Genomic DNA, 24,343 nt, shown 5'->3' with positions numbered 1-24,343 from the left:
TTTTGGGCTTTCTTGCCCAAAAATATCGCTAAAATTAATTATATTCCTACATAGCGGCTTGGTAGTGTTGGTTAGCCATAGCCAAGCCCATAAATATCTTCAGAGCAAGCTCAAACTCTTTCTATAAGATATAGATATAAAAAGATGACCCCAAAGCCTAAGTAGATAGCTAAGTACAGATTACTCAAAATAATTTTCCATCTGATTTTGAAATAAATATTATTAAATGTTTACTCAAAAGTATGTTGGGGTAGGATACCAGCTATAATGGTTTGAGGATTTACTACTGTTCATGTATATAGGCATCTGTTATAAAATTGGTAAACTGTAAGTCTGCTGGTGGTAGTATAGCTAATAGTCATTATTGTTGTATGAATATTTGCACCTTCATTTAAATAATTGGATTCATGGGCATAAATACCACCACATCCTTACTAGCCTGTACATCATGGAAGATTTCCATGCATTTATCAATGTCTCTAGCACAAAATTAAACCTGTTGAATAGAGTGATCGATTTTCCAATGGCCAGAAATGGCAGAAACTGTATCGGATTGTTATATAATGCCAGGCAACTTGTCTGGTTCATCAGCAGCATTTATATATAGAACTGAAGGCTTTGCTCAATTTCTGCAGGACTGCAGGTAGTGAGCGACATGTCCACCAGTCAGTCCATGTCTATACCTGATTCATTTTACTGTGTCCACTTCTCATGAAGAAATATTGCATAAGGGCGGTGGTAAGCTTTCAGATAATTTTGTGAACAATTCAGATCCTGATCAATATCTAGAACACTAAAGGCTTATTTTGCTTCATCCTTCAGGTTTGCAGGAATTAGTTTACAACTGACATGAAATTTAAAAACCCCAATGAATGTGTAGAAAGATCAACTATTTTTTTCTAAAAGGATTTGAGCATGTATGCTTGCTTAATACTAGCAGAGAACACCCACAAGGCTTTTCCCATAGACTCACCGACTTGGTGATTCATCAGCATCCTGCCACATGCATGCCATACAACACTGTGTATTGTTATTAATATTAAAAAAGCAAGTGATCAATGGTGATTACAACAAGGCATCTGCCTTTGACCAACGATATACATATAGATTGGCATTACATGTTTCAAAGCCATTTTATATATTGAACGCCTTCAAATTTAAAAAAAAAATATATATATATATATATATAGCTTCTTGGGGTAGCATGGCGGACCCCTTGTAGACTCCCCTGAAATTCTGTGTAGCCCTGTAGAATCGCCACTGATTCCAATCCCTATTTTGTATTTCTTTGGAGGTGACTGACAGATTATGGGAAACAGCATTAGAAATATCTCCATTTTGAAGGAAGAGCATGGTTCTGCATAGGGCTGTCAGTTCCTGTATTTACAGCAAAAACCATCATACTGTCTTTGTACAGTTCTTTTGGGTGAATGTATACAATGTACAACTGTAGCAGCAATGTGGACTGCTTGGTTGGAGATAGTAGATCTTCTCACAACGAGTTATCTTCTGTTTTGTTGTAGAAGTATACCAAAATTGCCACCTAATACCAGGAGGTCATAAGCATGCACCTTCACAGCGTACAAGCTCCTGCTAATATCGATCCATATCCGATTTTCTTTAGCATACATAGCTATAGCATATACCCACATAAATATTAGAGGCTTGGCTTTGATATCTACCAATGCAGTACATCAACAATGTAAGATTTTACATATAATTATTATATTACAGCTACGTATTAATGTTATACTGTTTCTCAACTTCAGTAAACTTTTGCATAACTTTTTCCTTCAGCAAGGTTCTTCTATCATCAGATAAGAAGGCAGCATCAACACCATTCAGTACCTTCAAATATCACAACAATGCCGTAATGTGTTCAACTTTATAGCTAACATCACTAAAGTACAGTCACCAAGACTTACAGTACTGGCCAATACTACGTATTGTGCAGTCAGTCATATGTAAAACCTATTCAGAATAATCACTTAATATGTGTGACTTGGGTAATTTTGATGAGTAAGTATTTGGTATAAGTTTGGAAAATCAGCTATGCTTGCGTCAATTATATACTGCATGGCATGCACAATATTTAGATCAACCACAATTTTCAAGATTTCAACTAACTAAATAGTGCACACATCACACACACAGTAAAATAATGAATACACTGCATTATATCTTCATCAGTTTCATAAAATGATATTTATTATTACACTTACTATTTCTTGGCTGATTATTTACACCCAGATTGAAACATTCTAATGGATCACTTACTCTAATACAACAGTCAGGAAGACTGACATACTCTAATAAAACAATCAACTCTTGAACATATTATTTTGAAATCACAATTATCTTGACCATGTATAATAGGCTTTATTTTGACTACTGCTTAAAACATAATAGAAACAGCGGATAAGGGTTGGGCAAATATACCATGCAGTTACTATTGAACAATGAGCTGCAAATACAGTTTGACACATTGTTCAATTTGTCAAATCCATCAAACTTTAGTCATTATTACGTTGCAACTTGTTATGATAAATGCGTAATACAACAATGAACAAACAGTTATGTCATTCTGAGTTTTACATGCATATCAAGGGTATCTATATTTAGGTCACTTGAAAATCCTCACAAAAATATATTTTAATACTACACATGTAGATGCCAGAGACAGTCAATTTCTACAAAATGTACACCTTACAGATTGTTTTATCTGCTTGTAGTCTAGGCCTAACACATCACTAGCCATAACATAATCATCAATGAGGGTCTTCTTCATGAGACAAGGATCATCGGAGCTGATAGAAAAGTTCACCTCATCATCACTAAACCTATAAAATTGATAATACCACATAGGACACTATAGGACAGATTGGTGGGGGCCAGATCTAGTAAATGTGGTTGTATAAACACTGATCAAACTTTTTCAAACCTGATCTAGTACTTATGGGCTAAAATAACTTTGTAGAAACTCCTTACCTATTATGCATACAGTATCTCAGAACTACTCACCTTTGTATTGCATGAGGTTTACCCAATGTTTGACAACCAGTATAAATGCTGGAGAAGGGACACACCTATATACATGGACACTACATAAATAAGTTAGAGTCATATCCCATCACAAGCATATTTTATTTTAAGATCATAAAGATTGTAAGGCACAGGTGTGATCATGGAGGCCAGTTACATTAGTACAAGAAAATACTGAGGGGTGCAATACTTTTTTTTTGTTACAAAAAAGTCTTTGGGGGTAGAGAGTAGACAGAAAAAAGAAAACTATATGCACCAATGGTTGCCACATCTCAGGCTTGAAAGATGGGGTAAGGTCTTCTGTGCATGGGTACAATCAGATGCCCGTAAATTATATTGTAAAAGTAATGTGATCTGAAGGAATCAATGCCAAAAAACCTAAAGTGAATGCTGTTTTTCAATAGGACCACCAGAAAAGGACTATGCTTGAAAGGTGTGCAACTCTTTCTGTAATGTTTTAGTAGTGTACAATACTTTCAGTGTTGCTTTACTAGGTAGGTCAGTTGCTGGGCTATCTAGAAGTGAAAAAAAGTAGCTGGGTGTTCATACTGTCGTTGGGTTGTTCTGTAGACTCGAAAGACTAACAGAAGTCAACAAAACCACACCAGTGCATCAGTGGAATTCTGCAGTATATGCTTTAAAACAGCACTGGTGCATTTAAGGGTTTGGTTCTTCTTGTATGCAACATCACTACATATAATTATGTATTATACATGATACCGAGATGAAACTAGCCAAGGCTGAAAGTAATAATAATCTGTGCAAAAATAGCCAAGCTTTATATATAAAAGGGTACAGCCTTCAAAAATCCTGGGTTATAAAAGTTGTGAAATCAAAGGTGATGATGTGGATGATAATAAAGTAGAAATTAAGTGAGGTGATCAGCCATGATAGCAGCGGCTCAGTGGTTAAGGATTTGGGTTTTCAGTATGGGGGTCCTTGGTTCAAATGCTATAATACCCCTTTTCGCAGACCCGGTCACATTTTTCATGCACCTTTTACCCCATGATGACTGTTCTATTAGAGTATTTCGACCCAACCATTTGATTTTTGCTTAGTAACTCTATTGCTGCCACTGCAATTTCTTTTAAACCACAAATGGTTTGAGCTATGATGGTTAGCATACCAAATTTTAAGTTATTCCCATAAGCAGTTTATCCTGTAGGCGTGACAACAAGTCGGCCTTTTTTAATGCAAATAATCATCCATATCTCTATGACTATTAATCAGAGTTGTACCACACTTGGTACGTAATTGTACCACAGTACGTTCTTAAAGTGTACCAAAGCTCAAGAAAATGGAGCTACGCATTTACATTTTATAATGGTTTTTGTGAAGTGTGCAAAAAGAATAATCTAAGCCCCCTAAATGAAAAACAAGCCAATTTTTGAAAGCTTATATTTCATGTTTGCGCTAGGAACGTTTGCTCAAATTAGGTACGTGGAGTGCTAAAGGTGGAGGGCATTTGCAGTATAAAAATAATTCCAATTTGAGAAGGGAGCACGGAGCTACGTATGCGTGAAAATCATGTTTTGTTTCTTCGTCTAAATATACTCATGGTGTGGAGCGCCAGCTTTCTTGGCTGCACAACACACTTAGTCGTGTGTCTTGATGATATTTTATCTAAGTCAGGATCTAAGTATGCAGGATATAACTATTTTAATATATATCCCAGCGTTTGTACTGAATTTATGGATAGTAAGTAAGTGCATGGTTGAGTTCTTGTACAGTAGGTGACAACAAGGTTTAGTCCAGATTGTACTAGAGAGTCACTATGTTTATATAGCAATGGATGATTTTACGAAGCAGCAGTATCCAGACACTTTTGTCTGGGGGTGGTGGAGTTTGGAGTGGCATTATATGGCATGCTAGGTTGGCTAGAAAGACTGGCAAGTGACGAGAAATACTTTGAAAAGAAATATGGAGCCAGAGGTCATCTGGAGAAAGTTTGTTGGCTGGATCCCCCCTCAGGCATATATGGGATTTATAGTGGGGATTTGACACAGCTGAATGTCAAATGCCCCATAGCAGGGCAAACCTATCATGTCAAATCCCCAGCGTTGGCCCCAGTTGCAACACGGGGATTTACTTGGGATTTGACATAGCATAGAAAGTTACAACATAACATACTTAGGCACTTAATGAACAATTGTCAAATGCCCCATAGTGGGACAACAGTTTCATATCAATTCCCCTGTAAAGCCCCACTTATTCCCAAGAGGGGGGGGTGGGGATGTGTGGTGTGGTGGGGAAATACATTGATAGGTGCATACTTATCGCACAGTATAGCAGAGATGCTTTGTCTAGATTTATGCTAGCTATCACCCAGCACTACACTTTGACACTCCCAAACACTGGGATTTAACCAGACAATTATACAGTACAAGTATTACTTAAATAACAATCACACACAACAAGGTTTTGTGAAATTTACAAACATACTTAATGAATTAAGGTACATTAGCAACAATTACCTCAAAGTGAATATTACATTTCTTAGCTGCCTCATAAATCATTTCATCTTCCACTATATTGTAGCCATGGCCTATCCTCTCAGCTCCAAGTACTTCAATTGCCTGCATGCAACATGATTTAGGTAACCACTACTTTCATACCTCACTTCAAAGGGAAGAGAAGGTCATACAGTAATGCTCAGGAATGCATTTACAAGAAATTGAGGTAGTATGTAATAGTCACTAGGGATTTGCCTAATTTTATGCCCAAGTTTGAGAGCTGCAAGACCAAGGACATCAGATGTGCATATATTTCATGTATTAAAACTAGTGGGGGTTTTTTTTCACCTATTAGGTGAGCTCATACAAGCGGTATACACTACTTATACCATGGCCACTCAGGATTCGCCTACAAATGTATCTCAATACATTGATGTAAGTTCAAAGCATGGGCTATGTCTGGTATTCATGAAATATTTATTATGTTATACAGCCTGTACACAATGCTTTTCTAAAGAAGCAATTGTGGTTACAGTGATATCATTTCTAGTATAATTATCTAATCCAAAACAGCCAAGCTGTAAAAAAAGTGTGCAGCCCTCAAAAAGGCTCTGGTGAAAAAAGATGTGAAATCCAAGGTGGCGGCCAATAAATGGCAGTGATGGTAGGTTAATGGCAAAAATTTTAATTACGGCAATTCAGGTGAATTTGCATTGCCTCCTCCACTAGGATTCGGCACCAAATTCACCTGAATTGTCGTAATCAAGCCATTAACCTACCATCACAGCCATTTCTTGGCCGCCACCTTGGATTTCACATCTTTTTTCACCAGAGCCTTTTTGAGGGCCGCACACTTTTTTTTACAGCTTGGCTATAGTGGATTAGATTTCACTTCTTTTTATATTTGTATACCCCAAATATGGCCGGCTTTGGGGCTTTTTTAACCTATCATTTTTTCTTTACCACAGGAAGAAGAAAAGATGAAGCAGATGTTAAATACTTTAAATATTTTTGAATTTATCAGTAAATGTACAAGTTATATATATATAACACATATATTTATTACAGAACTCTCTTCATGGTGGTTTCTTTGTAACTTAACACTCTACAAGGTGACTTCTTCTAGCTGATCTCTCTACAGGGTGATATGCTTGTAGCTGAACTATCTACAAGGTGACTTCTTCTAGCTGATCTCTCTACAGGGTGAATTGTTTGCAGCTGATCTATCTACAAGGTAACTGGTAACTATTCTTCTAGCTGATCTCTCTACAGGGTTAGCTGAAATATCTACAAGGTAACTTCTTCTAGCTGATCTCTCTACAGGGTGATTTGTTTGTAGCTGAATTCTCTACAGGTGATTTGTTTGCAGCTGAGCTCTTTACAGAATGTTTCTTTGTAGCTGAACTCTCTACAAGGTAACTTCTTCTAGCTGATCTTTCTACAGGGTGATTTGTTTGTAGCTGAATTTTCTACAGGGTGACTTGTTTGCAGCTGAACTCTCTACATGGAAGTTTCTTTGTAGCTGAAATCTCTACAAGGTGAATTCTTCTAGCTGATCTTTCTACAGGGTGATTTGTTTGTAGCTGAACTTTCTACAAGGAAACTTCTTCTAACTGATCTCTGTACAGAGTGAATTGTTTGTAGCTGAACTGTCTACAAGGTAACTTCTTCTAGCTGATCTCTCTACAGGGTGATTTATTTGTAGCTGAATTCTGTACAGGTGATTTGTTTGTAGCTGAGCTCTTTACAGAATGGTTTCTTTGTAGCTGAACTCTCTACAAGGTAACTTCTTCTAGCTGATCTTTCTACTGGGTGACTTGTTTGCAGCTGAACTCTCTACATGGTCGTTTCTTTGTAGCTGAAATCTCTACAAGGTGAATTCTTCTAGCTGAACTTTCTACAGGGTGATTTGTTTGTAGCTGAACATTCTACAAGGAAACTTCTTCTAACTGATCTCTGTACAGAGTGAATTGTTTGTAGCTGAACTGTCTACAAGGTAACTTCTTCTAGCTGATCTCTCTACAGGGTGATTTATTTGTAGCTGAATTCTGTACAGGTGATTTGTTTGTAGCTGAGCTCTTTACAGAATGGTTTCTTTGTAGCTGAACTCTCTACAAGGTAACTTCTTCTAGCTGATCTTTCTACTGGGTGATTTGTTTGCAGCTGAATTTTCTACAGGGTGACTTGTTTGCAGCTGAATTTTCTACAGGGTGACTTGTTTGCAGCTGAACTCTCTACATGGTGGTTTCTTTGTAGCTGAAATCTCTACAAGGTGAATTAATCTAGCTGATATTTCTACAGGGTGATTTGTTTGTAGTTGAACTCTCTACAAGGAAACTGCTTCTAACTGATCTCTGTACAGGGTGAATTGTTTATAGCTGAACTGTCTACAACGTAACCTCTTCTAGCTGATCCCTCTACAGGGTGATTTGTTTGTAGCTGAATTCTGTACAGGTGATTTGTTTGCAGCTGAACTCATTACAAAATGGTTTCTTTGTAGCTGAACTCTCTACAAGGTAACTTCTTCTAGCTGATCTTTCTACCGGGCAATTTGTTTGTAACTGAATTTTCTACAGGGTGATTTGTTTGCAGCTGAACTCTCTACAAGGAAACTGCTTCTAACTGATCTCTGTACAGGGTGAATTGTTTTTAGCTGAACTCTCTACAGGGTAACTTGTTTCTAGCTAATCTCTCTAGGGTAACTTTTTCTAGCTGATCTCTCTACACTGTGATTTTTTTGTTTTGGTTCTCTTTACAGAGTGATTTTTTTGTAGCTGAACTCTCTATAATGTGACTTGTTATAGCGGATCTCTCAACAGGGTGACTTGTTCCTAGCTGATCTAAAAAAAGTGATTTGTAACTTTCTACATGGTGTCATTGTTCTAGCTGGTCTTTCTACGAGGTGACTTATTTCTAGCTGATGTCTGGCTGATCTCTCTAGAGTGTGATTTGTTTGCAGCTGAACTCACTGCAGGGTAATTTGGTTGTAGTGAACTCTCTACAGGCTAACTTTTTTCTAGCTGATCTCTCTAAAGTGTTTTTTTATAGCTAATCTCTCTACTAGTAGAGCGGCATAGTGCAATAGTTGTGCACTTTTTGATGCAATTATGAAACTTTCCATATATGTTGTACTCCTTATGACTTATTTTTTTGGATATAGAGCCATTGCATATTTGACCTTTGGTGACCTTTACAGCCATTTTTGTATTGAACATTTCATCGCTTTGACTTTATCTCCCTCAGGCGTCATTTTGCACAGTTTCAAATTAAAGGTGCAGCTAAAACGAACTACTCGACTTTTATTTGAAGTCAATTGTTGATTGCATTCCAAAGTTGTGATCATTTATATTAACCATGAAATCCTACGAATTATACTTGCCCATTAGTAATTTATACCGCAAGGGCAAAGAATTTTATGACTTACAAAAAAGATCATAACTTTGCAGTGGAATGAGATACAAACTTCAAACAAAAGTCAATACAGTTCTTAGATCAACACCTTTAATTTGATACCAGTGTAAAATAATTCCTCAGGGAGATAAAGACAAAAATGATCAATTTTCAGTGAAAAAATGGTTCTAAAGGTCACCAAATTAAGGTCAAATCTGTGATGGTTCTACATCACAAAACATATGTGACGAGGAGCACAGTTTGTGTGGAAAATTTCATATCACAGAATGCACGAAACGCCCATTTTTTGGTGCTATGCCGCTCTACTATAGCCTGTGACCTCAAAACAACAGACTACCTTTATTTCCAAGTCCACATATCAACTCTTAATGCTATTCACAAAATTGAAACTTACAATTAATCCTCCATCACTATGTTATAGTAGAGGAGATAACAATTTTCAGAGAAATCTGATGATTTCTGAAAATGCTTGGAATGCATTAACTAGAAATGGAGGTAACGTACAGTATATCAAAAATAATTCCTTGAAGGGATATATTTTTGAAACTACTTTGACATCTAATAGTACTGTATGGTCATGAGTGACTTGCCTGATATATATGCACAAGCATGAGGACCATAGACCAGAGTGTAAGTATGTACATTAAATCACAAGTGCCCATGTTATTCCACTCGGGTGACACATCTGCAAGTGTAGGAAACTGCAGGCAGCTTCTTGAGCATATTTATATTGGGCAATGTGAATTTCGATTGTGGATAACTTATGTACAAATAAAGACAAGGCATTACCGAGGCCCAAAAATTAGTGTAATTACAAGAGAGCACACAGAGAGCTTTGATTGTGGGAGTGCAATTAAGCATAGAAAACCAAAACACAAGTTTTAAGTACACTGTAGTACTTATTGTTAATAGCCGTGAATAAACTAAAGTCATGAGTAGTCATGAATAATATGTTTATAATTATTGGATATACTACTTCTGTTTCTCACTGAGCACTGACATCAGTGCTATATAGAATTCTTCTCTTCCTTTTGAAGTGAGGTGTGAAAGTGGTATATTATTAGTAATAACATGGGCACTTGTGGTTTGCCCGATATATACACACTAGCCCTCAGCCCTGCAGCCCTTGCATGAGCTTGTGTATATGATATCAGGTAAATCATCCATGCCCAGGTTACAACTATTGAATAATAGCTGTACTATAGATACCCGTTTAATGTTTTCTGCAGGTCCTGCTTCCCCAGCATGAACAGTGATGTGTAGTCCTGATTCTTTAGCTTTCTATGAGGTACGCATGTGATGGTCAAAATACAACATACATTTTGATACCTTAAAACCATCAATGTGAAGTTGATGTATGGGATACGTCTCACCACCAGCCATATCTATTCCCACCACACCCTTATCATGATAACGCAGTGCTAACTCTACCATTTCAGCAGATTGTTCTATGTATCAATATACAAGTAAAACCTGGCACCTGGTCATGCTAACCTGGTGCCCAGAAAAGAATACCAATAATCACATTAAATTCTACTCCAAATTCTTTTCTTCCCTTGTCTAGTCCACAAATCACAGCATCCATCACTTCATCACAAGTCAGTGCAACTTTGTCTGTTGCAAGCTCTGAGTGTGTTAACACTACAGGATTAAATCTCAATTCTGCATACAGCACTCCTGCCTCATGTCTAGTCTTCATAAAATCATATGCCACCATTTCTAGTGCTTTACATGAACCACTAACACAAATAAGATAGGTAAATTTATTTTGTGAAGCGACTGCTTACCCAATAATATCCAGGACAGTTTTTAATGGCTTTAAGAAATCAGTCAAAGATTGTTGTGGTTTACTCAAACTAACAAGTTTCGAAAATTCTTCTACGCTATTAAATGGTAAAAGCATTTTACGCTCCCTGAAATCAAGTACATTTTAATAATTCACTCATGTCATCAAAAAAACCAGATTACCTGGCTATGGTTATAAGTGTCTCTAGTTGGCAAGCACCATTTAAATGAATATGTAACTCCACCTATTCATATGCACATGAAAAAAGGCATATATATCCACTAATACAGACATTAATACAGACATCCACAGTGAACTACATGCCTATGCTTGTATATACATAAAATTTTGGAAAATTACTTTTATTGTCGCACCTGAAACAATTAGAATTTTTGAAACTAGTATGGTGTTGCTAATAGCAGAAAACACTTTTCAAATGTTTCTAAAAATTTTCTTGTAATTCAAGGTGTCTCTACCCTTAAATGTGTAGGAATTAATCATATATAATGCTGTGTTTCAGAAATAAATAGTTAATGTGTTGAATGTACCCATAAGGGTGATTTTCCAAAATTCAGTCACAAATGAGATATACCTCATCACCACACTGTGATTTAAGAGATTCATGCAGTATGATTGGGACTTAAATATAGTGCAATAATTGCATAATCCATGTGTACTGTATAGCCTAAATATTTTAAGGGAGTAATTTTTTGCTGATTTCGAGGTTTTTGGGGTTAACAGTGAAAATTTTATCCTTGAAATATTTAGACCTCCATATAGTCCAATACATTTTGAAAGTGTTTGCAAATCCACAAAAAAATTAAATTAGGTGGTAACATTGTTCAACTTCAAAAATGCCACTTGAAATATTTAGGCTACACAGTATGTAATACAAACACTGGAATGACTTTGAATGTAAATCAGAAAGTACCATTTGGGGCCAATGCAGCAGTATAGAGCTCGACCACAAGTTATAGTACTCATGATCACTTCTAAAGCATCTACAACATGGATTTAGGTCTAATCTCTGTGCCAAACCCAGATTGTTTGGATGAGATCCAATGATCTGTGAATAGCTGGCAGCAAATTGATTTATAAGTCTAAAAGTCTTTGATACAGTCTGACTACTGAACAATTAGAAAGTTAATCAAAATTCTATAGTGTACAAGGGACTATTCTTTAGTGGATCTCCTCCTGGCTAATGGAAAAGATAACAGATGGCGATTGTGGATGGAGAATCATCAAGTACAACATCTATTGTTAAGTCGATGGTACCACATGGACAGGATACTGTATTATGTGCCCTTATGTTCATGCAAGTTCTATATGGACTGGTTATATCACCCAAAATACTATTTTGATGTGATTAAGTTTGACCTGAAGAGAGTTCGGCACACAGAGGCAGAGGCTCCATATTACTAAATGAACTCGATATAGTGCAAACTTGGTTTAACTGCCACCTACTACTACTCTTGCAAGTAAAGCTCTATTTACTGAACTAGCTAGCATATTGTTGGTCTTGGCCTTTTGGGTGATAAAACACATTCAGATATATACCAATTGTTTTCAAGCTGAACATAGGACTTCAGACACAATAGAAATATACGTACAGCCTCGGGTTTTATAGATCCTCAACTACAACCTGACGAAGCCTGAAACACATTGTAAAAACTAGATCGGGTACTACACTGTGAGTCTTCAAATGCGCCCTTGTAATGGCTCATTTAATGAACTGGTAAAAACAGCCAGGTTATTCTGCTTAATCTTCAAGAAGGTTAAAAACCAAAAATGTTTTCATGTCTTGTAAACACTTTTTTCTTATAAAGATGCACCAACTTTATACATCAACTTTGTTTTTCCCTACAATTCCATGTACTGCTATGTCAAATGTAGTGTACCACATCAAAATGTTGCAAAAAAAAAAAGAAAGAAAGAAAAAAAAAAAAAAAAAAAGCCTGGTCACCTGGTCAATTTTGGGGAATTGGTAGGACCAGAAACACTTTGCACTGCCTTACCTACATTTTATTAATTATAACCACAGTATAATTAAGTTCATAACAGAGCAACAATGTTGTTGTGTACCACTGGGTACTCGACTTATTGTAATCACCTGACTGAAGCCATACTACTGCTACCCACAGCATGCTACAATGTTGCCTATAGTTGGATATATCAAAGCTGTGTAGTACAAAGTATACATTCAATACTAAGGAAACAATACATTGGTGTTTGATAACACTGATAGTATTAGCTAACTACTAATGCTAATGTACATGATGACTGACTTGATACTGAGTAATATCAAGCACCACCAGCACCTCTAATTATCATGTTAAGTATCAAGACACACGGTAGTGTGTCGTACAGCCCAAGAAGCCGGCATGCAACACCATGAGTATATTGACAGGAAGAAAGTAAATGCGATTTTCATGGATTCGTAACTCCATGCTGCCTTTATGAAGCACTACGATTTTTGCTGTGGACACGCCCACCTATGTCAATACCCCACAAACCAAATTTCAGCAAAATCACTTCAAGCATTCCCGAGATATGAGACGTCAGCTTATGGGAAGAAGCTGAAAATCGGTACATGGATAGGTTAACTATTGAACCTCAAACCTTTTGTAGTTTGAAAGAAATCGAGTTAAAAGACCACGAAGATACAAAGAAATATATTAAACAATTACGCAATCAAGATTAGCTAATAAAAAAATGAACACTTGCCATGCCTACCAGAAAAACTGCTCAGGAGAATGATTTGAAAATCGATGTATAGATGGATTAATCACCTTAGAAAGGCACTTCAATAGTTGAGAAGAATCAGATTTAAAGCCACAGAGCTATAACATGAAATCCAACTCTGAGTAGCAAGTGCGAGATCAAGATACTCTAATAGACTGAGCATTCACTCTAATCAAGCAGCCATCCTGAAGAGAGATCAGTTAGATACAAGTAACCCTTCAAATACATTTCCAGTTACACTGTAGTGAGTTCCAGCTACATTTCAAGTCACTCTGTAGAGAGATCAGCTAGAAGAAGTCACCTTGTAGAGAGTTCAGCTACAAAGAAACCACCCTGTAGAGAGTTCAGATAGAGAAAAGTTACCCTGTAGAGAGACCAGCTAGAAACAAGTTACCTTGTAGAGAATTCAGCCACGAGCATGCAAGTCACTCTGTAGAGCTAGAAACAAGACATCCTGTAGAGAGTTCAGCTACAAACAAGTTATTCTGTAGAGAGATCAGCTAGAAACATGTCACCCGAGATCAGCTAGAAACTAGACACAATGTAGATAGTTCAGCTAAAAGCAAATCACCCTGTAGAGAGTTCAGCTACAAACAAGTTACCCTATAAAGAAATCAGCTCACCCAGTAGAGAGATCAGCTACAAACTAGTTAGGAAAGAATTGGTATGTAATAAAGATATATAAAACTTGTATAACTACTGATAAAATAGTTAAAGTATTAAAAATCTGCTTTAAATCTTTTTCTTCTTCCTGTGGTAAAGAAAAAAAAGACAGGTTTAAAAAGCCCCAAAGCCGGCTTTGGGGTATACAAATACAAAAAGAAGTGATATATCTAATCCAAGTTGTAAAAAAAGAGTGCACCCCAAAAAAATTCAGGGTGAAAAAAGATGTGAAATCCAAGTTGGCAACTAAGAAATGACTGTGATGGTAACTAGGCTTTTTGGATTAGATCCATATTTATACAAAGTAAACAAACTATTTTAACAAGTTTTATTTATTTATTATTACTGGGCAGGCAGCTCTGCTGATGTGCCCAGGAAAAAAAGAATTTACAAAGATTTACATGTATTAGCTAGCTACGTACAATGATTTAGGAGTCTATAGTAACGTTAGTAAGTTATCAGTAAATAAGTTCAAATCATCATGTTCAATTATTGCGGTGGGTAGCGTAAGCAATTGATTATTGACCAACGTCTATTATCGGTCAACTCAGCGTCTATTATCATCATATGGAATCCGGATTCAAACATGGAGTTTCGCTACACTAAGCTACCTCGTGCTGCCTTGTTTTGCTGTCCTAACAGTTTAAAACAACTACTGTCACGTTGTACTGTTGGTGAATGATGACAGGTTTGTTTATGACTTATTTTCTATGTGCTAGTCTGTTATTCTTGGCGTGAAAATGGTATCATACTGAACTTTTTCTGTTGTTGTAGTGCACACTGATCCTTACACACGACGTTCGACGTAAGAAGAAACTGACTGCAGTAATTCAAAAGGCCCTAGTGAATGACTCTGCCGGAATAATCACCCTTCTCAGTGGAATAATGTTTGTTTACACATATATGTGCAAGGGGTCTGCAACTCCAAAAAATTCTGTACAAGATTTCAAATCTTTGCAATTTTTCAAGATTTCAAGCAATTATGGCAAGATTTCAGAACATGTGAAATCTTAGATATCAGGAATAATAGCATCACGTGATACGTAGTATACAGGAAATACGCAGAATTCTTTCTTGAGTTTTCTGCAAATGCTGTACATAGCATACGTGACGCTGCAAATACAGACGTACACAGGAAATATACAGAACTTTACAACAATTTTCAGAGATTTCAGATTTCAAAAGCAGAGATTTCAACAAGATTTCAAAGAGGGCTGTATGAGATTTCAAGGGAGTTGCGGACCCCTTGTATACGTGTCTGTTTTCGAGGAAGTCACCACTGATGGGACTTGGAATTTGTGTCCTTTGTACTGTTGAAGGTAGTTTTAACCATGATGGATTAGTGGCTGTAGAGAGACAGCAGTTTCTGATAATTTGTGTGGGCAAAGAGAAGGAAGGATCCTCTGTAATAGTTGGAAGTGATGACCATGGAGATACATAGGAGGAATTAGCTCAGAAATTAAAATAAAATCTTATAAGACTATCTAAACAACAGGAGAATTGATTACAAGAGCAAGAGAATGTTTGTAAAATAAAATACACCTACTTTCAGGCACCATCGACTACAGTATGCTTGGTTTTTAGAGGTTGGAGGCTTGTTACATGCTGTCAAGTGTGGAAGATATGTTACACTGCTCAGAAGCTAGTGGATAAGAATCCCATACGCAGTGGATAGCAGTTGTTGGTTATTGTATAAGGACAAAGAGCTTGTATGTCAGTGGTTACATTGCCGTACGGCAGGAAGCACAGTAGCTATGGCTCTTCTCAGTGGCACGAGGACTACTGTGCTGACCTTTGTAACATTCTTGATGAAATATCAGTGCTGTGTAATTTGTTTTAAAATGTGTTTAAAATACTGAAGTGTTTGTTTTATTAGAAATTGATTTAGCTGTATTTCGAAAATCGCTCATAAGACTTACTTGTAATTTTGGTGGAATTACAATTAGCACTGGTAGACTATTTTGTACTATTGGCAAGATTTAGTTTTGAATTGTGTGGGAATGCCAAGCGAAATACCTCAAACCGGATGATAATCGATGTACGCAAGTTAACGAGTGGACGATAAACGATGTCAACGGTTGATAATTGATGCCGTACACTACTGTATTTGGCCAGATGCTACTGAAGAATGCCAGTGCCTGGGGAGCTGGTACATTGTGGACACCTAGAGTATTAAATTGCCTATCGCTGGGTGTAAAAAGCTTGTGCATGTCTTGTTCTAAACAAGGTTGGTGTACAACCTGGCCAATAATTGATTGCTTACGCTAGGTTATTCCATCATTAATTGTTTTTGAGTAGAAGCTCTGTTGATATGTTACAGTAGGTGAATATTGAATAATGAAGTGTTGGGGGTGATACTGTCTGGTGTGTCTTGTTGGATAGAGATAGTGGTGTGGGATTTCAAGAGCATAGTCATTATGTAAAATTTAAATAGCGTTTGTAGTCTCGTTATCGTGCGCCTTTTTTAAGGGTGTCCCATCCTAAATGTTCCAGCATAGTTGATGTTGTGCTACTTTAGCTGCATAGCTGGAAATATATTTTAACTAAGGCTTCTGTTTTGTAATAATGCAGTTACTGTAACTTCAGATTTCATAATTAGTGAATTATTTCGTAATTCTCTAATTACATTGTTATGTATTGCTAAGGAAGCACATTTATTAGAACAAACCGCTTTCAACAACTTATTACGCACAGAAGTATCTTCTCAACTGTTTTATAGTTTGTCTATAGTGTTTTTTCCCGCAAATTCTCTACAAAACCTCAAGGCTACCCTTCATTTTCATTCGTGTATGTAGGGACATGCCCCTTTTTGAGTCGAAGAGATACGCATTTCCTAGTTATTGTTATTATTACTAGGCCCGGGTCAAATACAACCAAGTACAATCACCAATGGGACAACCTACTAATGGGGCATGTACAAACAGTGCATGGCCAACACAGTTTGTGCAGGTAGAATAGATGCACAGTAATACACATATAAACATAAGGGATGCATTAGTATGCAATTACAATCAGTGATTATCTGACCATGGAGATGTGAGAATGTGACATTGCACTTTAAATTGTGAGAATTATGGTATTGAATCTGACGCCTAAAAGCAAAACATCCAACGAATATTTATTACATTAATTTTATGCAATTGTACACAATTTGTGTTACATGATATGTTTAAATGAGGATGGATTAAAGCACTGGATTAAGACATGGCTGGAGTTGCCAAGAGCAGACCACGGTAAGATTGGGATAAAAGCAGAGTATTTCAACTGTCTGTCACCTACAACCGATATCTGAGTTATGTATATGTTTAACATGAGCTGGGTCATTTGTACTAAAATGATGACAAGATGCCGTGGATATGCTGCAAGACCAAAAAAAAAATTGGAGAACAAACATGACTGAAATACAATACCAGAATTTCATGGATATGTCAGTGTGCACAAGTATGTGGAGCATTGCTGATGGCGACAGACTTAGTTACATATAATAATAGCACTTAATAGCAAGCACGACCATGTACACAGCAATTATCAGCCTAAGGGCACATTTTGTGTATGTTGTGTTTGTTCTCTCCATCAGCATTCAATACGTGGGATGCAATTTAGCAGTGAATATTTATGTAGTTTTCTCAGGGCCCATATCAGTGATCAGTCTGGGCAATCCTGGCATTAAAAGGCTTCAGGCGGAGAGCTATGCATCATCACACAAACTTACCAGCTAGAAACTGCACCTTCTTTGCACAATGGCCTGTCAGGTGAGGCTTTCTCCCATCCCATACACTAGTGAAGGTACCCTAGTTACGCGAGACTAAAGAAACAAGACTAACAAAGTGTTTTAACCAACCTCCAGTGATTAGTAGCAACTTCCAATCATGCTGTTTATTAATTAAGCGTAGCAACCACTCGTCTTCCAATCAAAATAGTCGCTGTCGCCCACTTTCAAACACAAATGAACAGTAGTTCGCTTGTCTAGTGGGTGTCACGTGCTAACTGTTTTGATCGCCGTTAAATAGAATCATCGTACCTTTTTATCATCTCCACGAAAACAGCCGTCCATTATATGATTGTCTCTTCATACAACATGGATTCTATTCCCGGTGAGTGCAAAGCTTTAGGCCTTGTAGTTTTCTCAAACATTATTTATTTATTAATTATTAATTAATTGATTAATTAATTTATTCATTCATTCATTATTAATGACATAATTTTAACCGCATTTCGTATTATCTTTAGTACTTGGTTGTATAATTACTAGGACCGGGTCACATACAACCAAGTACATACACCAACATGACAACCCCCTCATAAGTGCGTACACCAATGCGACAATCCTCTGGTGAGGCTATGCACATGACTAGGTGGTGCATGAAAGCACGATAGAAATTATGATCCAAAATCAACTCAATATGTCACAATAGTGACATGCAGATATAACACAATAGTGGCATTGTAACTAGAGGCCACCAATAACTAAGTGCCGGTACACCATTGGTGTGGCAATGACATAGTGATGTGTACACAGTATATATACATACAAACATACAAGAGAGAACTATACATTATTGCATTATTGCAGAACCATTATACATTATTAGTAATACATTATTGGCAACATCACCAAAGATGAAAATTATTCAGCTATGCAGCCAACATACAGCACAGTATCAACATCAACTAGAGGTCACCAGTAGCTGAATACGGTTCATCAGTGGTATGGCAATGGCACAGTGATGGATACGCACTATATGTATACACAACTTGCAGGAGATACACAATACTGTAGTAGTTAAGAGTATGCAAGCCAGGTGAACTTGATAAAGGAAGACAACCAAGCCAGCCAGAGTCTATAGTAAGCCAGGTGAAGGAAATATATACAATACAAGTAATTAAACAATGCAAGAACACATACCGCATTCTTTACAATGCATTTACATATAAAATACAAACAAACAATACAAACAGACATATGTACTGTTCCCTGTCTTGTGCAGCTGGCATAGCCACAAACTTCCTTCGTAATGGTGTCGGGCATGGCCTTAATCACCTTCTTTACGCAGAATGCATCCACTGGCAGCTGGCATGGCTACTTGAGACTAGTGTGCCAGTTGGTAACACTTTCAAAAACAAATTATCAGTGGTTCTTCGTCTAGATTGCACCGCCTGGTCAATTAATGAGCATCACGTACTAGCTGTTTTGATCAGTGTTAAATAGAATCGTCGTACCATTTCTATCACCTCCACGATTATACAATTATGTCTTCATTCGATTCTATTCCCAGTGAGTGCAAAGCCTTAGGCCTTGTAGTTTTCTCAAACATTATTTATTCATTTAATTATTTATGATGTAATTTTTACCGCATTTCGTATTATTCTTAGTACTTGGTTGTATAATTATTATATTGTGTACTGTGCAGGAATCATGTGTGATTATACACTGCCTGGTCGATTAATGGGCATCACATGCTAGCTGTTTTGATTGGCATTAAACCGTTTCTATCACCTCTACAATACGATTGTCTCTTCATTCAACATGGATTCTATTCCTGTTGAGTGCGAAGCCTTAGGCCTTGTAGTTTTCTCAAACATTATTTATTTATTTATTTAATTATTTATGATGTAATTTTTACCGCATTTCATATTATTGTTAGTAGCTACTTGGTTGTATAATTATTATATTGTGTACTGTGCAGGAATCATGTGCGATTATAGTGCAAAGGTGTAATTGTAAAAGTGTCCAAATCATTACAAAACTCAGTGTATGTGGGAGCGTTAACAATGTTCTGGGGTAGACTATTCCATAGTTTAATCACTGAAGGGAAGAAGGAAAATTTACAACTGTCCACTCTAGTATTTAGTTGAATAAAGTAGCCACTTCATAGAAAGGAGGGAACGGGAGTTAAGCAATCATCTGGAATATCAGTGAAAATGGTGAATGATTTTATACAGCATTTGTTATTTTAATTTTTTTCTTCTGCTCTGCAAGGTAGGTAGATCGAGATCAGTTAACATTGTGGAAACACTGGAGAATCTAGAAAAGTCTTTATAACACATTCTTGCGGCAGATCTCTGTACAGCTTCTAATCAATTAATGTTACATAACAGGGCGAACCATTGCTTTATAAATATTACATTCAACTGTGGGAGGGCATTGATAAAGATTACGATGTAAGAATGCATTAATTCTGGTGGCTTTACTAGCAACTTGTTTTATGTTTTCGTTCCAGTTAGGATGTTGATTAATGACTACACCTAGATATTCAGCATGAGTAACCTCTTGGATTGTAGAGTTGTCAATTTGGTAAGTGAATGGCATTACCAACTATTCAATACTTGAAAACGAAAGACTGCTCTATTAGAGAGTTTTAAATGGCCTTGTCATAAATAGTTGTACTGAAAGCTATGTGCAGACAGCTTTATTGATCAACGAGTAGCTTATCTAACTAATGAAATACATTCATATGGTTATAAGTGTCATTTAGTCTGGACTATGTTGCCACTATTATCTTGAACAAGATTCATAGTTGCAATGAATTCATTAGCCCACACAATACCACTAATAATACTCTAAACGTCAAAGCCTACAATTATTCTTCGAAGGATTGCTGTGCTGCTGTAATAAAAATAAATCTAAAAAATGGGTAACTGGAGTAACTCAAAATAATTGTGCTCATATCAGCAGCAGTTATATACTTACAATCACTTTATTTGCTACATATTGAGTGGTTAGATGACTGTTTATCTAGCTAATGTAATCCCTACAATTGTAAACTATATTCACACCACTACCGGCGACACGTCTGACACGTTTTACTTCTATAATGTGATTTGTTATTAAATGAAGTTTATGGTGTATATAGCACTGTGTTAAGCATTTCTGCTTAAAGGTATTCTTGAAATGCTCTGTATAGTACCAAAATCCATAATGACTGTATTCACTGACTCTAATAGAGCATTCACCAAATTCATATTAATTGTTATGTTATGGGTATAATGTTTATCTTGTTTGTTATTCATAGGAATTCACATTTAATCGGATTAAAGGTCATAAGTCACTTGTGTGCCCACTGTGTTAAGGAGTCAAGATCACATTGTAATTGATGGCAGTCCTCCACAGAGTAGATATTTGAGTGAAGTATGACATCATCAGCATAGAGTCAGACTTTACTTGAGACATGTAAAGGAAGGTCATTGACGTAAATCAAAGATAGTAATGGAGCCAGAACAGTTCCTTGTGGTACACCAGATAGCACATTACATGAGTCACTTTCTTTATTATCTAACACCACTTGTTGTGATCAATCAGAAAGGAAGTTCTTAGTTGCCTCAGAAGCCTTCTACGGTGTTTTTCAGTTGTTAGATGCACGAAGAACCCAATGGGAAGGTAGTTCATGAAGTTTGTAGAGAGTCGCTACACTGTGACCCGTATTTCAAACCGGCAAAAAGAAATTGCTTCAGTACAAACTTGTCTATGCTCAAGTTTAATACGAACTTCGTTTAGTGTTTAATTTCATAGGTTGACTGCTTTTCACCACTAAAAGGATTTGCTCACGTGGGTGCGCATGGACAAACATAGATAGGTAGATAGATAGATAGATACGTAGATAGGTACGCACACATTTTTACGAAAACAACTTCAGTAAACCAGGTGCGCCCACAGCTGGCCTTTGCCAGCTGTGAGTGGACGCCTGGTTTTAAAACCTGAGAATAGAGATCACTGGAAAAAGTTAAGAAACAAGAATCAGCATGTTAAACACACAGAGATCTCTATTTGGACTCAAATAAACATTTATATAGAAGCATTCTCAGTACTTATCTGCCCCTAATTTATGGAGAAACTACTGTTTATTTCCCTTGCTTCTATACCATATTCATTGAGTCCAAATAGAGATCTCTGGGTGTTTAACATGCTGGCTTGTTTGACTCTTGTTTGTTTACTTTTTTCAGCGATCTTTATTCCCAGCTTTTAATTATTTTCATTGTAGTATTAATGAATGGGCTTCATTTATCCAAAAAGTGACTCATCTGAACACTTTTATGACTGAACTGGCACACAGGTGTTCAGATAATGGAGGTCCTACTGTACATAATAATGCACCTATCAGTTTTGCCCTATGCAGGCAAGGAGGGGGGAATAGGAGGGGATTTTGACCTAATTCCAAGTCTAATTCCCCTACACTGGGGTAAAATTGTAGGTCTAATCCCTTCCTTCTCCATTGGAACAATCTCAATCCTATGTTTCAATCATTGTCTAAACCCCCTGCACCTGGGCCTAGATAATTGTTTAATCCCCTAGCTATGTCTCTCGTTTGCCCACATGGGGGTAGATGGGGCAAAACTTTGATAGGTGCATAACAAAATACAAAAATTAATATAAGGGGACGTGGTATCGGAAATTCATTTTTCAGCCATAGTCTACCATACGCATGCAAGAAAATTTTGACGTCAAAAAAATTTGACAGTAAATTCATCAAATGTTTATAAGCATCTTTAAAAGTTATTTCAACCTACTTTACACTACAAATTTACACAGACTGTTACAAAACTAAGGAAGTCAGTCCAGTTTCTTCCTGAACCAACCCAACTTTCAAGTTTAAGGAGTGGCTACTATCACCAACCAATGACTCTAATTGATGCATACAAATTTTCCTTTTTCCCATCAACCATCAAATTATGGAACCAACTCCCTGCTGATGTAATTAATTCCTCTACCCCTAATGAGTTTTGTAATAACTTACAGGTTTTTGCAATTGAATTCGGCGACTTTGCAATTGAATTCGTCCCGTTTGCAATTGAGTTCGTCGCTTTTGCAATTGAATTCGTCCCGTTTGTAATTGAATTCGTCGGTTTTGCAATTGAATTCGTCCCGTTTGCAATTGAGTTCGTCGCTTTTGCAATTTAATTCATCCCGTTTGCAATTGAATTAGTCGGTTTTGCAATTGAATTCGTCGCTTTTGCAGTTAAATTCGTCCGTAACAAGAATGGCAGCTGGAGGAAACACGAAAACATGATGTAGCAGCTGCTACAAGAACTTGTTCAAGTACAACAGTAGTAAACAACTCTTTATAAGGCAATAATTCTTCCCCTACAGCCTATCCAGGGGACATTGGAAACAGTGGAAATTGAAAACTGAAACTGAAAACTGAAACGGAAAAACTGAAACTGAAAAACTAAAATTGGTCAAAACTTCATATAAACAGCTACCTCTTAACAAAGACCACCTATATAATAAGACCACCTCTATAATAAGACCCCTATCTAGCAACATTCCAAACTCTACTACGCCATTCGCGATGGGTGTGGTCACTCGCGAGCAAGTTAATTAGCTTGTCAGACAGCTATCAACTTCGCGTACTACCAGCTTCAATTACCTTCTAGTGTCTCAAGTGTAACTCTCCACGGCATAAATAATTCATCTCTTAATGAACGGTTGGTTTCTTGGAACCGTTTTGTTTATGACGAATTGTAATGCAAACGCGACGAATTCTATTGCAAAACCGACTAATTCAACTGCAAAACCGACGGATTCAATTGCAAACGGGACGAATTCAATTGCAAAACCGACGAATTCAATTGCAAACGGGACGAATTCAATCGCAAAGGCGATGAATTCAATTGCAAAAACCTGTAAGTAACTTTTATGATCACACCTGTGCGTTATAATCTTTTGATTGCTGCACAGTAATAAATATAATAATAACTGAGTTCGTCAAGACTGGTCGACAAAATCTTAATTCCAGCAGAAGGCCGGGAGCCTAAAAGTACAGGTTTTGTATACCGCGGCAATTTCAAATCTGCTGAAGTGTGAATTCGTCAAATTTTTCTTGTGTCAAAATTTCTTTGCGTACGGTAGCTAAATGTGCTTCTGACGGAGCTTTCAGTTTAATATTAAATATTTGACCTACCTACCAACTCTATACTCTCGAGATTTTGTCCTCACAAACCTATTCTCAGCGGTGGCGCTTATCGATAAGAGATTATAGCTAAGCGTGTAAACCTCTGTTTCGATACCCCTGCATTCGAGGTATATTATCTATGGACTAACCTTTGGAATTGAACGGTATAGGAGTGTGTTGTCTGGCGGCGGTAGAGTTGTCATTCCTTTATCAGATTATGTGTGTTCCTGTAGAGTGGTGCGTTACAGGTGTGTCCAAACTTGTTCAACCACAAAATTACGTAACAGCAGAAGCTGGCTGTATATCACATGACCCACGTACAATTTTTTTCCTGGGCTAGATGGAATGCCACCGAC

The 24,343-nt window shown here is 37.0% G+C and overlaps 1 protein-coding gene across 4 annotated transcripts; it reads right to left on the bottom strand.

Moving 5' to 3' along the window:
- Positions 1–1,605: 1,605 nt before the first annotated feature.
- Positions 1,606–24,273, bottom strand: LOC136252975 (adenosine deaminase-like). 4 transcript variants are annotated; one of them, XM_066045560.1, is made up of 11 exons: positions 17,939–18,063; positions 17,810–17,888; positions 10,875–10,936; positions 10,694–10,819; positions 10,401–10,645; positions 10,236–10,354; positions 10,116–10,187; positions 5,517–5,618; positions 3,022–3,086; positions 2,711–2,840; positions 1,606–1,848 (listed from the first exon to the last, which is right to left on the bottom strand). In XM_066045560.1, exons 4-11 carry the CDS (start codon positions 10,807–10,809, stop codon positions 1,735–1,737), a joined length of 963 nt encoding a protein of 320 aa, XP_065901632.1. In that variant the 5' UTR covers positions 10,810–10,819; positions 10,875–10,936; positions 17,810–17,888; positions 17,939–18,063; the 3' UTR covers positions 1,606–1,734. The 4 variants fall into 4 exon arrangements, with proteins under 4 accessions (XP_065901632.1, XP_065901629.1, XP_065901630.1 ...); XM_066045557.1 differs by lacking the exons at positions 17,810–17,888; positions 17,939–18,063 and adding an exon at positions 24,137–24,273; XM_066045558.1 differs by lacking the exons at positions 17,810–17,888; positions 17,939–18,063 and adding an exon at positions 18,119–18,166.
- Between the last annotated feature and the right edge of the window lie 70 nt (positions 24,274–24,343).

The sequence above is a fragment of the Dysidea avara genome, chromosome 4 (genome assembly GCF_963678975.1).
Source record: "Dysidea avara chromosome 4, odDysAvar1.4, whole genome shotgun sequence".
In the NCBI taxonomy this organism is placed as follows: Eukaryota; Metazoa; Porifera; class Demospongiae; order Dictyoceratida; family Dysideidae; genus Dysidea; species Dysidea avara.
The sequence above is the reverse complement of the archived record's forward strand: the minus strand, read 5'-3'. Positions and strand labels throughout refer to the sequence as shown.